General features: G+C 47.4%; 2 protein-coding genes across 3 annotated transcripts in view; one reads left to right on the top strand and one right to left on the bottom strand.

Moving 5' to 3' along the window:
- Positions 1-199, bottom strand: part of MYBBP1A (MYB binding protein 1a) — a 59,636-nt gene extending 59,437 nt beyond the window's left edge. Inside the window, exon 1 of the mRNA XM_084299387.1 lies at positions 16-199. Within this exon, the coding sequence (XP_084155513.1) occupies positions 16-189 (174 nt within the window). The 5' untranslated portion in view covers positions 190-199. The remainder of the gene's footprint in view (positions 1-15) is intronic.
- Positions 200-1,095: 896 nt separating this feature from the next.
- EIF4H (eukaryotic translation initiation factor 4H) lies at positions 1,096-16,447 on the top strand. 2 transcript variants are annotated; one of them, XM_084299976.1, is made up of 7 exons: positions 1,096-1,196; positions 6,476-6,657; positions 7,614-7,678; positions 7,788-7,887; positions 8,539-8,604; positions 10,475-10,633; positions 10,755-16,447. In XM_084299976.1, exons 1-7 carry the CDS (start codon positions 1,138-1,140, stop codon positions 10,889-10,891), a joined length of 768 nt encoding a protein of 255 aa, XP_084156102.1. In that variant the 5' UTR covers positions 1,096-1,137; the 3' UTR covers positions 10,892-16,447. The 2 variants fall into 2 exon arrangements, with proteins under 2 accessions (XP_084156102.1, XP_084156103.1); XM_084299977.1 differs by lacking the exon at positions 8,539-8,604.
- Positions 16,448-16,966: the final 519 nt, after the last annotated feature.

Raw genomic sequence — 16,966 nt, 5'->3', positions numbered from 1 at the left:
GGTCCCCCCCCTCACCTTTCCGCCATCCCTCAGGTGCCGCAGGAGGTTCTCGGTGGCCGCCAGCCGCACCTCCTGCTCGGGTTTGGCGATGTCCCAGAAGAGATCGAGGAAGGCTCGGCCCTGCCGCAGCACCCCGCGGGGGTCCGCGACACCCCCCCCGCCGCCGCCGCCACCCGCCCGCTCCGCCATGCCGCTACCACACGTGGGGCCGCCACCACCGCCGCTCCCTGCCCGCTCCTCCTCTTCCGGGGCAGCGGGGACGGAGCTGGCCCCGCACCGAGCCTGGCCCCGCACCGGGGGTGTCCCCACGCGGGGTCTGTCCCCACGCGGGGGTTGTCCCCGCACCGGGGCTGTCCCCGCACCCGGCCGCCGCCGCCCCCCCCCCCCCACCCTCAGCCCCGAGCCCCCCTCAGCGCCATCTTCCCGTCCCCGCCCGTCCCTCCCGAGCCCCCGGGGGGGATCGGGGCGCCGTGAGGGGGCACACCCGCGGTTAAACCCCCGCGGCCGGCCCCGCTTCTCCCCCGCAGCCCCTCAGCGAGCCGCGGGGCTGCTCCGAGGGCGGTGCGGGCGCTTGGGAAGCGGCGGAGGTCGAGGGAACGGGGTGGGGGAAAGCTGGTGAATGCTTCCAGACACGTGCAAACGAGAACTCCTCACGAACTCCTTTATTTTAATGACAATTTTTATTCTTATTTAACTATCATTTTTATTTGTATTTGTATTTTTGACGAGCACTGAGAGAGCACACGCCGCAAAGCGCAGGGGCTCCCTGCTGGTTCTCCCCTCACGCGGCTCCCTCCTTCCCTCCCGGCTCGGCGGGGCTCCTGCCCCACGCTCCGGGCCCCCTGTCCCGTCCCGTCCCGCCCCGTCCCGTCCCCGGGGCCGCCCCTCAGCGCGGCGCTGCCCGCACGGCACAAAGGCGGCGGGGCCCGCGCTCCGCGCCCGCCTGTGACGGCGACTTCCCGACAGGCAGCGGCGCGGGCAGCCCCGCTGGAGGTGCGAGGAGAGGAGGGGGGGGTGGGAGCTGGAGACAGGCACCGCGACGGGCAGCCCCGGCCGGGGCCCCGCCGTATATAAGCGGCGCGGGGTCCTGCGGGCGCGGTCCTGTCACGCTCGCCCGGGGAGGAGGCTGAGGTGGCGATGGCGGATTTCGATCCTTACGACGATCGGGCCTACAGCAGCTTCGGCGGCGGCCGGGGGTGAGCCCGGGGAGGCTGGGGAAGGCTGGGGAACGACCGGGGATCCTCCCGGAGGGAGCGGGGAGGGAGATAGGGAGGGGCGACCCCCCCTCACATGCACGCTCCGGGCCTGCCCCCCCCCCCCCCCCCCCCCCCGCTGGGCCTGGCGAGGAGGGGGCGCGGCCGGGCCTCGGCCCTGTGGGGATGGGATGGGGGGGGGTAAAAGGGGAGGGGGAGGGAGGGACGGGAGGGGGGCGCAGCCTCCGGCAGCCTGCTGGCCCCTCGCCTCCCGCCTCTCGGCTTTGTGGAGGCGCGGGGAGGTGGCTGCGGTGGTCTGGGAGGGGGTAAGGGCAGCTCGCCCCCCCCTCCTCGCTTCGCTCCGCAGCAGATTTGGGGCTTGGTGGCTGGGGAGAGCCGGGAAGGGGCGGGAGGCGGAGGGTGTCGCTGTGCTCCCGCCGGCCCGGAGGCGAGGGGAGGGAGCGGGGGGGGGGATTTAGGGAGGTGCTGGGCCGGAGCCAAGGTAAGGCCGTGAGGAGCTGCAGCAGGGACACGGCGGGAGGAGGGAGCTGCCCGTGGAGGGCTCGAAGCCCCGGTGCGGGCGGGACGAGCTCGGCACGGCAGAGAGGGGAGGGAGCCGCGGCGGCCCCGAGAGCAGGCGGCGTTGTGGTGCCTGCGGCGGGGAGGAAATGGGAGGGCTCTGCGGTGCCTCCGCTCGGGGAGAGCCGGGAGCTGCCGGCCTCTCTTGCCTTATCCTGGCTCCCGGTGCTGGCTCCAGCCCTCGGATCCGTGGGGCCTGGCTCGACTCTGGAGACCGCACGTGCTTGGGGGGAGTGGGCTGCGAAAGCAGTGACCAGCAACTACAGAGTTTGCCTTAAACCGTGTTAGGAAGACGCAAGTAGTTAACTTTTTTGAAGGTTGATGCTGTACAAGTTTGCTCTAAATTAAAACACCAGGTATAAAACTGTGAAATAAACTATTTGCAAGCAAATGTTAACGAGTATGCTGTTTTTGTCATTTAGTCTTCCAAGATGTTTCCCAATCAACAGTTCTCCTCTGCTGTGGTCAGAGGAGTAAACAGGTTTCATTTCCAGGCTGTCCAGGTAGCAGGGAGGTGGTGGTGCTGAGGCTCTAGCAGGAGTGAGTTGCCTTGCATTCAGCAAATCTCTGGCACTTAGGCTCTGTAAACTAGTTTTTGTGCATAAACGTCCTTTGTCTAAAGAGGAGATGTCCCAGAGCAAACAGAGGGGTTTGCTATTCCTAGTTTTGCCACTTCTTAAATTCTTAATAGATACATTGACAACTGCCTGAGGTGGCACTTGACACTCATAATTCAGATGTTACTGTAAAGTAGCAAAACAAAAGTTGAAGTGTTACTTTCATATTCAGATTTCTTTAATAGAGTACTTAAACTTGCTCTCAGGCAAGGCTCAGATACTTGCTTTGGTGAATTAAAGGTGAACTGCTTAGTAGATGCTTCTGCAGATGTTTCTGGTAAGTAACTAGGAGGTAATTCTGTAGTTTGGGTGCTACAGGTCCTGAGCTTTGTGCAGTCTTGCGTGTAGCAAAAACGTGACTTCTTGAAGGTTCTGATTAAAAAATCTTTTGTTATCTTAGGGAGACTCCTGCTCATTTTTAGGTGCTCTAGGACTGCAGGAATAGTGTAAACTCAGTAGAGATGTAGTTTGTCAGAGATGCCCTCTGTGGAGCATTATCATGAGATTGCAGTGAGGCAGATAGGAAACAGTGGCTCCTGATGAGCTCTAATGTAGCTAAGACAACTGCCTTGTTCTTCTCTCAAAATGACACAGGAGGGCAACGGAGGATGACTGGTTTGAGATGGGATTTTGCTGTACTTGAGATGTCTGGCAGTGAACTGATTACAAGTTGAAGCATGACACTGATGTGCGAGTCAACTTATTCCAGAGGGAAAACATGCTGTTGACATTAATAACAAAAGCACACTATAAAAGCTTTCTGGTTGGTGTGTTGGAGCCCAGACTTTGACACCAAAATCCATTCTTGGTAATGCTGTGGCCTAGCTGGAACACTGAGCATCTGTAGAGCCTCTCAGGGTTGAAGGAGACTGCGTTTATCACTCCTGGCCTGCTGGTAGGCTGTTTGGTTAGGCGTGGTCTTTGTACCAGGTTACCCGTGCAGGACACCTTAATCAAAGGTTAAGATTCATCCCGTGAATCATGATACAGTAAGTGGAAATGGAGACCTAGCATTTATGCTTTTGGATCCTGTTTCCTACCCATTTACTACTAATAAATACCTCTTAATTCTTAGGCTCAAGCAAGCTTCTTGCTGAAGACATGTAGCACTTACTGTAGGGATGTACTGGGTTGCCCGAATAAATTCAGTGTGTGCTTAGTGTGGTGGTCTGGAGACTCCTGATGAATCTTGTCTTGCTGAGTCTGATGGTGTCTCTGGTGAAATACTGAAGCTGCAATCCGATTACGCTGTTGTCTGTTTGCTGGGCAAAAAGATAAATCCAGAACTATTGTTTTGATCCTTTGTGAAAGGCTATTAAACTCAAATGACAGCTTTCCAAAATATTCCTGACTCAGAATATTTGACAGACTGTGTTCTGAACAGCTAAACTTCCTAAAAGTAGCTTCAAAATAATAGTTTGGGTGCTCTTTCACCCCAGCGTGGCCTTATGATGTCACCCAACTCAGTCCACCAAAAAGTAAGCCTAATTATAGGGATGCTGCCTCTGGCCTCTGCTAGAAGCAAGCTTTCTTCAACTTTCTGCTTTCATTTCATGGAGGAAAAAAAAAAAATGGTGTTTGATTCCCCTGCTAAGATGACATAATTATTACCTAGGTGTGTCTCAGTGAAAGTTGCACTGGGTGGGAAATGCAGATACACATCTAATGCTTTGGTGTGACCCGGGTCACTCAGTTCAGGGCTGTTCTTAATTATATTGATGCTTGTCCTATTTTATTATGAATTATGCATCTTGTTTGAATCTTGGATCCTGAAGTCAGTCTTACTTTTTATTTCACCATTTCAATGTTGGAAAAAAATGTAGCAAGGTGTAGGAACAGTGTCTTTTGGTGTTGCAAAACTCCTTGTCCTGCTGTACTTGAAGCCTGCAGGAAGCTTAGTTTGGAACCTGGTTTGTGACCCTTCCTGTTCTTCAGGTGGAGACTGAAAGACCAACTCCATAGCTATTTGATAACCGAGGCTTTAGTGGAAGATCTTCAAAAAGAATACGTCACTTCAGAAAAATATCCGTAGGAATTAAAACGGGACATGGATTTACACACAACTTCCCTCCCCCCAAATCCTGGCGTGTTATGGTAGAAACACGGCTTGTTTGCAGCACCGAGTTTCTTTGGGGGATTGCAAACTTCAGGGTGTGGTTTCAGAGGCAGCTCGATTCATCTAAGTGAGGCTGCTGTTGAAAGCTGCAGTTGGAGCCCTGGCTTGTGTTCTCCTTCCTGTGCTGGCACAAGTGCCTTTTGCAGCTGATCACCTTGTTGATATGGTGAATTCATCTGTAAGGGGAGTGCTCAGATGAATTAGTGCACAGAGCCGGCTGATGGGCAGCCCAGGAAACATGGTGAGAGTGCACAAAAGGAGGGAATGCTCTTTTAAACTCATCCTAAGCAATATTGATGTTACTATTGGACATAAAAATGAAGGTTTTGAGCTGCAAGTTAAGTGTAGTATTTTAAGGGTTTTTGTAAAAACCTCAGTGAGAATGAAGGATGAAGGCATGGAACTGATTTGACATGTTTCAGAGTTCTGCCCTTCATGCAGAGCACCCAGCTATAGCAGCTTCTGGTCTTGAACCTGTTTTGACTCTGATTCTTTATTGAGACAAAGGCAGATGTGGAATATTGTCAGAAATGCTAAAATATGAACCTGGCTGGGCACTAATTAAATGTACTGAGGTAGTTACTTGGGTTTGTGCAGCAGCATGTTGATACTGTTGGTGAAACTCCTGCGCTGGTACCATGAATAGGCACAAGTGGCAGGCTTACCTAGAAAGAGTTAAGGAGTCTTATCCAAGATTTCTGCATTATGTCATTTGTTCGCAATAAAATATTTATTCTGGAATGAAGAGGGGGGGAAAAAAAGGTGGACAAGTACTGTGGACCTTCTTGCTGCATGCAACTAGCGAGAATAATACAAGATAATGAAGGTATTTGAACCTCTGCAGAAATCCAGTTAGTTCTTGTCACCAGGCAAACCCTGGATGGCACACTCGGAGTTTCTTTGCACTTTCAAATGTTCAGGGAACCTCTTGGAAAGGGAGCAGACATGAACAAAATCCAGTAAAAGGAAGGCACTGAAGGAGAGAACATGGCAGAGCTGCAGGTAGGCTTCTCAGATGCAGCAAAAGTTGCCTAGGCAGAGCAAGGGGCATTGAACCAGTGATGGGGGCATCCTGTAGCCAGCAAGTCCGGGAGCTGTAAGTTAAGGGCCTCGTGTCCACAGTGACTGCTCTCTGTAATGGAGATCAAGGTTAGCTTGAGAAGCGTAGGCTCCATGGGAAATCAACATGCAGATGTGTTGGATTAATACAGTGATGAACAGAGCTGGTAATTTTCTAGTTCCTCAGCAACCAGTGCTGATAGCCTTAACTGAGGGGAAGAATAGGAAAAAGCAGCCTAGTTTTCTTCTGATGAGCCCAAAAGGAAGAAGTACCCAAATATCATTTAAATTGCTTTTCTGCCTTTAGAATGTCCTGTTCAACTAAGCTGGTTAGCCTGTGTTCCAAGTATTACAGTCCAGGTGCCCTTCAGATATCTGACAGCTGGTTACAGCAGTAACTTTTCAGAGATGGAGGATGTCTCCTAAGCAAATGAAGGTGATTGTGGAGTTGATGTTATACTATTTAGCTAAAAGCATTAGTTCCACATAAACTTTGGGATATGCCTGTGTCATGCAGGCATTTCCTTACTGCAATAAATTCTTGAAATCTGTTCTGGGATGCGTTGTGTTGAGTAGGGAACGGTGCAGATGACCTTAGTTTGAGATTTCCTTAATGTCTTCTGAAACAAGGAAGAAGTTCATTCATCAGTTCATTACTGACTCTATCTGTAAGATAGCTAAGGATATTGTTCATTTGTTCTCCCACTGAAGTACTGATCAGGTCATGCTAAAAAGGACTTGGTCAGTAGTGGAGGTGGCAGATGCAGGTAAAGGGATGCTACCAGGAGTTGTGGAAGCTGACTGAAGCAGGGGGAAGAGATCCACTTCTGATAAATCCACTAGCACCTGGGCAGTGCTGCGCACTGTATTATGGGGAGTCAGGTTCCAGAAATGGACTTCTTTTCCAACAGGTCTCGTGGTGGTGGCCTTGGTGCCCGCAAACAGAAAGAGCTGCCAACAGAACCCCCTTTCACAGCGTATGTGGGAAACCTACCCTTCAACACTGTTCAAGGAGACATAGATGCCATCTTCAAGGATCTCAGTGTAAGGAGTGTACGACTAGTCAGAGACAAGGAAACAGACAAATTTAAAGGTAAGTGTTCAGAGTTGGTTCAGTTGTAGGTTGCTAACTGGTAAGAGAATCATCTACTTCTAAAATTGTTTTAATGGGGAATTTGCTCTGCTCTGAAGTGCAGTTTGTTCTTCAGTGTTGATTTATGCAAAGTTGTCTTTCACCAACAAATAAACATCTCATTTGAATGAGATTCACTGTTACTTCCATCACAAGATGCAGTCTGATCAAGTCAATATTTGCCCTGCTGTAAGAGGCTCTCAAACCTTGTTTGTCTTTATGAATTGTAACAAAGCTGAAGTGTCTGAGCCACTCAAGATCAGTGGTCTTTGGCTTTGAGTACTTAGGCAATCTTTCTGTAGCTCAGCAGACTCCCATTGCTTCGCCTTTTCCTTTAGTAGGTTAGGTAGGAAGGAAAAGCAGTTCAGTGAGCCATTCACACAATTGCATTAGAGCATGTAAATCATATTTCCATTGGAAATGACTGAGGGGAAATGGAGCACTTCCTAAGTTATTTTTTAAGTTACTTTTTGGGGGGAATACAGTTTGAGGAATTTCAGCAAAGGAATAGCAAATTTGCTAAATGGTGCAGTGACAGAAAATCAGACCATTGGCCAAGCAGGTACCTCATCTTCTTATTTAAAGATGCTAGTAACAAATGTCAATATTTATCTGAATAACTGTCTAAAGGTGTAGATCAAATTTATCTGCAGTGGGAACATACTGTAAAGGAAATTAATCAGCCTTTTAGCGTTTGTGTTCTGTCCATGTAGAGCTCTATTGCAGGCTCTGTCCCAACTGTTAATAAGCATAGGTAAATGCATTCATCTTTAATGATGTTTGGTTTGTGAGCAGTGTACATCTTGTACTTATTTGTAGTTCGTGGTTGAAAGAGAAGACTTAGATATACAGGAAGAGAAGCTTTTTACAGTTGCTTTCTAAAGTGCTGGTATTAATTTCTGGGTTTCTTCTTACAGGATTTTGTTACGTAGAGTTTGATGAGGTGGAGTCACTCAAGGAAGCTCTTACATATGATGGTGCAGTAAGTACATTTCCAATTAATTTGTGAAAGAGAAAAATAAGCACAAGTCTCAAGCTTCTTGGCAGCCCATCTGGCAATTTCTGAAGAGATTCTCCTCTTTATTTAACAGCTTTTGGGTGACCGATCACTCCGAGTGGACATAGCAGAAGGCAGAAAACAGGATAAAGGTGGCTTTGGCTTCAGAAAAGGTGGCGGGCCTGATGACAGAGGTGACTTTCATTTTCCTAAATAGATTCTGAAATATAGCAGCTGGAGTTATGACTTCTGGTGCTAACTAATGCATGCAAGGCACGCAAGAAAACACAAAGACAGTAGTGGAAAGAAAACTTGTACGTACCTAGTGTAGTTGCTGCCGCTCCTGAAATTGCTGGAATAGATGTGCTTCGTGTCCCAAAGCTGCGTGTGTGTCACTGCTAACCTTGGAAGTGAGACCAATCCCCCTAGCACTGTGCAGTCTCTTGCAGAGGACAATAATAAGCCCAATGGTCTGATCTGCTACTATTTTATTAGTGTGTAAAAATGAGTAATCAAAGTAATCGCAAGTGTATGAATATGTATTTTGTATTTATTGTCTGATGTTCCAGTGTAAGAACAGGCTTTTCTGTAGCTACAGAACTTACTTGAACTACATTGACTGGAGCTTTTCATCAGTCTGGTTTAGAGAAGCTTTTCTGACCACTCGTTCTTGGTTAACAAAGCTGATCTTTTGTTCCTATCCAATGGAACTTGGTGGTACTGGAATGAAGGGATTTTCCAGCAGCATGACTTTGGATATGGAAGGACTGGACTTTGGTTTGGTGTCCCCTTATCAGTCTTTCCCACAGCTTTAGACCTGAACACAATTGTGGCTTTTTTCCTAGGAATGGGAGGAGGTTCCCGAGAATCCAGAGGAGGTGGATGGGATTCCAGAGATGACTTCGGTTCTGGTATCAGTATTAACACTTATAAGATAGGCAGCCTAAAAGGCACAAATGTTCTCATTTTCATGTCAGCTACGTTTGTCCCCATTTCTGTTTTGACTTAGTCTACTGTATGCCAACTTAGGACATCCTGTGGCTACAGTGGGATTCTTCAGGGGAAACTTCAATTGCTTTGTAACAGAGGAAATGGTCTTCATTTTAAGCTTTATGAAGTGATCTTCAATATCAGAATACTAGATTGAATGTAGTCTGGGATGTCTAGGTTTCAAGCACAGCATTTCTCACACATGAGCCCAAGTACATGTTTCAATAGTAGCAGAAACAGACAGGCCATGTGGAAAAACAGATACTGCTGCTGCATTCTCTCAAAGCAGAGGCTTTCAACTCTCTCAAGAGGTTGATAATGTAATGCCATGTGAAATGTGTATTCCTGGAGCAAATGATATCTCCAAAGTTGTGTTAGTTCCAAAGCACTTTTAAATAGAAAACATTCCTAAAAGTTAGGTCTGTTCTGGTAATGCAGGTTGCAGCGAATGACTGAACTTGCTGAGTGGAAGGTACTGATGGAGCCATTGTTTATTTTTGACTTCCAGTTAGTTTCCAGTTATTAGTGTCCAGGGTGATAATAACTCAATTGCTTTTGTCCTCTGAACTTGTGGGTTTGGTCCATTTTCTGATGGGGAGATGTTGGCAAGTGCAACTGTGCAGTGTCTGGTCTCTGCATGAGTGGAATGGACAAAGTAGGAGAGGTAACCATGAGCTGCTGGCATGGAACTCAGCATGGTGCTGGAGAGAGGGAGCTTGCTACAATGCTGTGCTTAACCTGCCTTCGTAGCTAAGCATTCTGGTGTCGCAGCCTTATACCTTTACTGGCAGCTTCTTCAGATGCACACTTCAGCTGGCTAGGTGCTGGGTGAGTGATTTGTGTGCTGAAGTTTAGCGTTGAAGTCTTACTTGGTACAGAAGCTTTTCTTCTCAGGTTGACTTGCGCTGGATCAAGTCTTAAAGATTGCTGTTTGGCGCTGAAGTAAAGGACAGTTCTGCAACTCTGCCAAATGCTAAATTGGAAAGGAGAATCTCAGATGGGAATAAAACATCTTTCCCTTCCAAGCAGCTTTAAAAAAAACTATGTTCCACTTAGGTATGCTGCTAGCCTGAAATATCTTCCTACCATTGAGAGCTATCGGGGGATATTCCAGGATGGTCACTGGTGCAGAATGGAAGTTGGTCAGTGACAGGTAGTTCTTGGTGGCTTTTGATACACAAACTGAAGAAATGTAGTCAGCTTCACATTTAAAAGTCTGTTTTTTTGTTTTTTTTTTTTTCTTAGCTCTTTCATTAGTCAAGCAGATCCCTGGGCATTTTATAGTATAGTTGAAAAGCCTTGGTTTTGCTCCATTTTTCAAAGGCCTTCTTAAGGATTATTTCATTACTCCCTGGCTCTTTTCCCATTTGCTCTGCTCCTACAGGTTTCATGCTAAGGCTGCGGCCAGTGTGATCTGTCCATAGCAGAACCCAGGGTACCTGTAGTGTTACCTCGTCATTCAGCTTCTAGTGTTAACAATCTGAAGTTGCAGCTGAAGTTCATATTTTAATGGTGCTTGGTAACCTGGTTTCAAAGACTGAGTATGAAACAAGCCTCTAGGTGGATAAAGCAGGTTCTGAACTTGGCATAGTGCACTGGATTTCAAATGCAATCTGTATGACTCTTCCAGAATGCGTTAGATCTGTGAAGCAATCTGTCTACAGACAAAGGCTCTCAGTGCATCATCTTGGACTGACAGCTGTGCCTTGCGAGGTTTTCCAGTCATCCAGATAAATCTAGATAAAAGCGTTGTGAAATGTGCTCCTTACATTCACCATCTTCCTTCTTCAGGATTCAAAGATGATGACTTCTTGGGAGGCCGGGGTCGAGGCACTCGCCCTGGAGACCGACGACCACCAGGTGCCTCAATGGGAAGTGGTGGCACTGGTCGTTTCCGAGATGGGCCTCCCCTTCGTGGATCTTCCATGGACTTCAGAGAGCCAACAGAAGGTAAACTCCTTTTCTCTTCTGTAATTCAGTCTTCTTGAATGACACGTGTTGTTTCTTCATCAGGCTAAAGCTGCTTGCCCTTGGTAGAGAAGTCTGAAAACCTTACTGTTTTGTCTTGCAGAGGAAAGAGCACAGCGACCCCGGCTTCAGCTCAAACCTCGAACAGTTGCTACTCCCCTCAATCAAGTAGCCAACCCAAATTCTGCTATCTTTGGTGGAGCCAAGCCCCGAGAGGAAGTAGTAAAAGAGCACGACTGAGCTTGGGGTTGAGAGGGAATGGGGAGGCGGGAGAAAAAGCAAGACAGTACAGAGTGACTAGCTCTGCTGGAATGTCAACCCTGCAGTTTACCATTCCTGCCATCTGGCATTTGTCCTCTTTGAAACTGAAAACACAGAGCTTGTGAATGCATGTCAGCTGTTAACAAGTGGTTTTTAGTACGTTCTTGGCTTTGCTGTATCTAGTGCCTGCTTTGTGCTGAGTTTCCTCTTCTGTTTCCTTCCAAGCGGCACAGTTGCCAGTAGATAAGGCAGTGTAGCTGCTTCCACAGGTGTGGAGGTCTCTGGACAAAGGTGCTGCTTCACTTCCTCCTTTCTGGGTTTGTTTTACTTTAGAAGCACAGGTTAGACTTAGTTATTACCCTGTATTGTTTCCTTTTACTTCCTCAGTGCTCCTCTTCTGACCTGCATGTCTCGTTCTGTATTGCTGTGGCTCTGAAGAGGAAAACTGGAGAGTCCAGATGAGTTGAGCGGAGTAACTTTCAGTTCTAACCATGTAGTGAAATACCATTTAGGACAATTAATGACTTACTGTATCCAGCAGAGCCCCTTAGAAAGCTAAGGGGGGAACTGCCCTTTCACACAGGTTACCAGGAAGTATCAATTTAATAGATACGAGTCAAGTTGGCTGGCAAGCCTGGTGGATAGGTGGAAGCAGTACGGATAAAGCATCTCCCAGCAGCCTGTTGCTGGTGACTGATAGAATTCAAAATGGTATGATACTACACCTCGGAGCTCAAGGTTAGTGCTGCAAAAATGTGCCCGAGCACAGCTGCTCACTGGCTCTTTCTGCTTACATTTCTTTGGGTTTTACATGTTTGGTAAATTTTTAAATGAAGTTTCTACAAATAAAATTGACTTTTTTATTTTTCTTTAAGGAGTATATACTTTGCCATGCAGTATGTAATTGTCATTACCCCCTGTTTTTCTTTGCCCAGTGGTGTACAGTTTTAAGACCTCTGCTTTGAGAATACCATGAAAATGGGCAGATTAGAAACTGTCATGAAATAGATTCTCTTCCTGTAGAAGTTTGGGTGAAAAGCATCTCTAACCGCTGCATCTCTGAACTTGAAGTGTTTCTCACCAGTGTTGGGAGTGTTCTGTGTGGGAGGAGGGAGGGGAGGTGGAGGCTGGAGCTAAGGGGGAGAGCATTCATGTTTAAAAACAGCCTGGATCTCTAACACTGAAGTGCAGACATGTCCAGTGCGCAAGGAAAAACTTGGGCCCCTAACACTAGTGCTGACAGCTCCCAGATAAAACAGCCGGCACACGAGAGCACTTCCAGAAGAAGTTTGGAAGCATGGCTGCTGTACTGCCAGCATCACTGCTAGAAGGGAATTCCTTCTCTGAAGTTTCTTTTGTAATGTCAGAGTCCCAGCAATTTACAGAACTACTCTTTCCTTCCTTCTGCCTGTCACTTAATCTGCTTTTGAGATAAGAACCATTTGTCTAACACTAATAATTAATTTAAGACAGACATGCATTTGTGTGGTTGTATTCCAAACCAATAATTGACCTATTTACATCTTCAATGTGGAAAAGATTTTAAGAACAAATTCCCATATAAAAACTCACCTCTAGTCAAGACAGTTGACTTTTAAATGTAAAAATGAAAAGGAAAAAAAAAAAAGAAAAATTCCAAACACTTAACACATTCTGCTTCATAACAAAATAAATTTATGGATATGGTATTTTGTGAATGATCTTTTAAATAAAAGAAAACATTAAGTAATATTTAACATTGGTCTTTATTTGAGTCTGCTCTAGCTTGTGTCCCCCTCCTCCCCTCCCAAAGTTCTCCAACATTGCTTTAATCTGGAATTAACAGGCAAAGAAATGAGGTGGGGGGGATTGGAAAAGAAAAAGGGAAGAAATACGATCTAAGCAGCTGCTGGGAACATGTAGGAGACAGTGAAGTAAAAATTCTGTAGGAGTGGAGGCAAGCCCAAGTTTTGTCCTGTGGCTTCAGTACAACCAGCTGTAGTGCAAGGGCTGCCTGGCAGCGTGGAAGTACTGTGGTCTGCAGTAAGGGAGCTCCGGGTGGCATTTCCCAGCAGCTGGGCTCTGCTACTCTGAACACAGTGCCTGCTGGTTGAGGGCAAGCTCTGTCCTTCCAGGCTGGGCAGTGGTCTGTTCCATACGGTGTCTTTTAGGTGAAACAAACTGGTCAGCTTGCTAGTGTTCTGCCCAGTTTCTTTCAACTTTTTTAGCTGTCTTGTTCCTTACTAGACCTGGCTGTTAACGGTGTCTTTGAAGTATGTGCATACTGCAGGGTAAGCCAAGAGCCATGGTTTTTTTTATTGAGGAAATGAGCCCTGACCTTCCCGCTGGTTTTACTGCTTCCCATAGCATGAAAGGGTGGGAAGTGTTCTGTCTTCCAGCGATTCAGTCTGCTCACTATCCTCAAATGTGCTTTTAGGGCAGCTTGAGCAGAGAATCCAAATCCTTCTCTGCAGTGACTCACCGAGGCAGACTGCAGCACCAGCCTGTCCCACCTGAGTATCTCCTGAGGTGTAGCAGAAGGGCTGGCTGGCTGGAGATGGTGGCCTTCAGCTGCTTCCACAAGGCTTGCTCATAGCTGGTCTCAAACCTAATGAGGGAGGCAATAATTTTATCCCTCTGCATGGTGAAAAGTACCACTGCCGTGTGAGAGGCAGAAAACAGCTCTTGTTCAAATAGTGTTTTTCTGTACCTACTAACCTTCAAGTCAAGGGTTTCCCCCTGATGAAAGCAGCCAAGTCCCAGTATAGTTTTACCTTTTTTTAATAGTTTAATAGATGTGTACATTTTGTGTTGCCTGGTTGTTTGTTTGTTTTTTTTTGGTTTTTTTTTTTTTTTTGGAAGGCTCTGAAACATGCTTCCCACATGGCTTGGGGTCAGACTCTTCCACTCCTTTTTCCCCTTCTAATATGTAATTAACATTTTCCTGTAGAGATCAAACCAGCTTGTGTCAACAGCTGACAAAACCTTTAATTTTCGTATGATTGTGTCATTTCAGTTTTGTAGGAGGAAGCAAGACTTTTTCCCACCTCCCACCAGCAACAGGCAGGCAACGGGCAGCTCAGGTTTAAGCTGTAATGCTTAACGTTACCTGCAGCTTGAGGCTAAACCTGGCGTGGCAAAGCCTAGACCAAGGAGGTTACCAGCAGCAGTAACAAACAGATAATTCCCTCTGTGGCTAGTCATATTCTCACTACGTTATTTCTAGTAGCAGTGCTGAGTTTTCTTCAAGCTTGAACTTAAAAATGAGCAAAACTGCAGCAGGAGTGTAGTAGACAGGTTTTGGTACTGAAATTAAATGAAGGCATAGCTCTGCTTTGCTGCTGTGGAACGAGCTTTGTGTTCCTGCAGGGGGGTTGCAGCTCGGGAAGGTTGGTGTGGTGACTGGGGGCACTGTGGGAGAATGCCCAGGAGTAAACAGCATGCACCTAACGTGCTGTGAAGCTGTGCTGTCAGCCCCTCAAAAATAAAAACCACAGCTCCCACACCCAGGAGCAGCCCTCAGTGAGCTGACCCCGGCCTCTAACAGCACCCCGTGTGCTGTGACTGCTGTTTGATGGCAGGAGAAACAAGCAGAGGAGCATTCAGCTGTAGGGACGATGGGCTGGTGCCTGGGTCTGGTTAGAGTTGTGCCCGTGGAGGTGGCTTCCTTGCCTCTGGGAAGCAGCGGTGAGATGCACTGGGACAGCTGAAGAGCCTCCAGTGTTGCCTGTGTGTTGGGTGTTGACCACGTGTTGGGTGTGCCAGAGCGATCACAGCCAAGAGTCCCTGTCCCAGGGCAGTTTGGGGCAATGCTGGTATTTTACAACTTTTGAATTCTGTCATAGTTTCAATGCTGACTTTAGCACATAGACCAGGGGCGTTTGCTACCTGTAGCACTGACTGCTGGCTCGTTTTCAGAAAATACAAGATCTTGGGAATTGTAGAGCAAATCCTATTGCAGTGCATCCTTTTTGTAGAAAATATTTAATAATCAAGCTGGTAAACTTTGAAATGCACCCTTTGTCAGAGCGTTCAGCACAGTAACTTTCACAGCAACCCATGTCCCGCTGACTGCTTTCAGCAAAGCTCCTCGGAGTGGCTTTTCCAGAATCTCCCCGTTTGCCTGGAGCGTGTCTTCAAACAAAGCTGAGCGTAGATGGCTGATTTCCTAAGCAGACCTCGTTCCTTCTCAGTGCATGAAGTACGTCTCAGGGTTATTCAGACTGGCTGAACACAATCAGCAAGCTGTGAACTCTTGAGCATCCTTAAAATTGTGTGAAGCTGATGTTCTGCATTCTGAGGGTTTCTGGGTTTCACTACCAGAGGAGCCCAGAGGCTCTGGAGGAATGAGGCAGTCAGTGTACATCTCCTGGCATATTCTAGCGCCGCATCAGTTACTTTGGGGGTATTTTTTCTGGACTGGATTTTTGGGATTCCATTTTATAGGTGACGCTCGTCTTAAAGTTTTAGAAAGGGGAGTTTCTGTGGCTGAAAGGGAATTTGATTTCCAGCTGACTGGAATATTTTTCGTCTGGCAGCTGAATCCCTCCTCTTATGTGTCACTTATCCCAGTACAGGCTTTTAAGGAATCGAGTATATATGAAGCAGCAGAGGGCTGTTTTTTAGTGTGTACATACATAGCACATTTATACGGTCTGCAGTTTATTCTGTTACTTGCGATACCACTCGGTATGGCAGTATTAAGTCAATCAGGGGCATTTAAAACCGTGTGATCATATTCTTGGACTCCGCTGTCTGAACTGATTTAATCCTTCAGTGCCAGACACTCGACTGCCAGGCCTGGTGCACGTTAGTAACAGCACTATCCTGATGTCGCTGCATGCCCTGGGCTAATTGGGAAATGTCCTCGCAAAGCTGTGTGTCTGCAGCGTGCACCTTTCTGCTCGTTAGGGGCTGTGCAGGAGCTTTGCTGGTTTCTCCCCTGCTTATCTGGACAGGAGGGCTGGCAGATGGGGTTCTGGTAGCACACTGTTACGCTGTGCATACGGTGCTGCTACTAGGGCTGAGATCACGTTCCTCACGTTACTGTAGCTGCTCGGGTTATTAAATCTGAAGTATTTTACAGTTTCCTTTTCCACAGCTGCAATAACTGTTACATGGCACTGCCTGCCCAGCGGCAGGCTAATTTTAACACCGGCTTCCCTCATTTCTGTCCCTTTTGCAGAAAAGGCTGTCCAAGGGCTTTAAGGATCTTCAGCGCTGTTACAGAAACAACCTGCTTACCTGTAAGCTCACGAATTCTTGTGCAAAGCTCTTAGAGTATCCCAGGGTTGGTGTCGTTGCTGGGAACACTGCTGGTTGCCACCTTTCTGCCCGGTAGGTCGCAGCCAGGTTAGTGTTCAGCACGGCAGGGATTTGCTTCCTACTATGAGATTGTTTTGTTCATGTCACCATGCTCCCAAGACCCGCCTCTTTCCTTTAAATAAACCAAAAAAATCACCAAGTACCTCTATGAACCCCGGCAAAATCTGTACTGTAACGAATCTGTAAAATTTATATTGCTGTAAAAAATTAAATAAAAGCATTCAAACCTTCTAGGTTTTTGTGTTCAAATATAAGAATTATTTTGTCAGCAAGGATGAACCGAGCAGGATAAGAACGGGAAGAAGCTTTACAGCACCATAGGGAGGCACAGAATTAGCCCTTTCAAGTCTTACTTGGCCAAAATGCGTAAAGCCCCTGGAAACCCTAGCTGTGAGCTTTCTTTCCACTGGGTGGTAGCAGCTCGTATCTTCGGCTGTAACAGAGCTGCTTTCAGTTTCGGCTTGGTGAGATCAATTTGCAGTGGGGCGTGCAGCTGGGGCAGGGTGGGAGGTGCCACTTCCCCTTTAGCTGGGGAAGTGCTCAAACTGTAGCTTAGAGGAAAGACGGTTCTTGGGCTTCACAAAAACGTGTGCGCTCCGTTAGCAAGTCAGAAAATTTCCTCCGAGACGTGATTTTTTGTTAAAGCTGCCATGAAAACTTGGCAAAAACTCAAGTAACTTGTGGTCGGGGTGAGATGTGCTTGCTCTGGTCCCAGAGTTTGCAGGGGGGTTTGATTTGTGTGCAGGTCTC

The sequence above is a fragment of the Netta rufina genome (genome assembly GCF_964035555.1).
Source record: "Netta rufina genome assembly, chromosome: 21".
NCBI lineage: Eukaryota > Metazoa > Chordata > Aves > Anseriformes > Anatidae > Netta > Netta rufina.
Note: the sequence above shows the minus strand (reverse complement) of the source record. Positions and strands in the feature narration are given on the sequence as shown.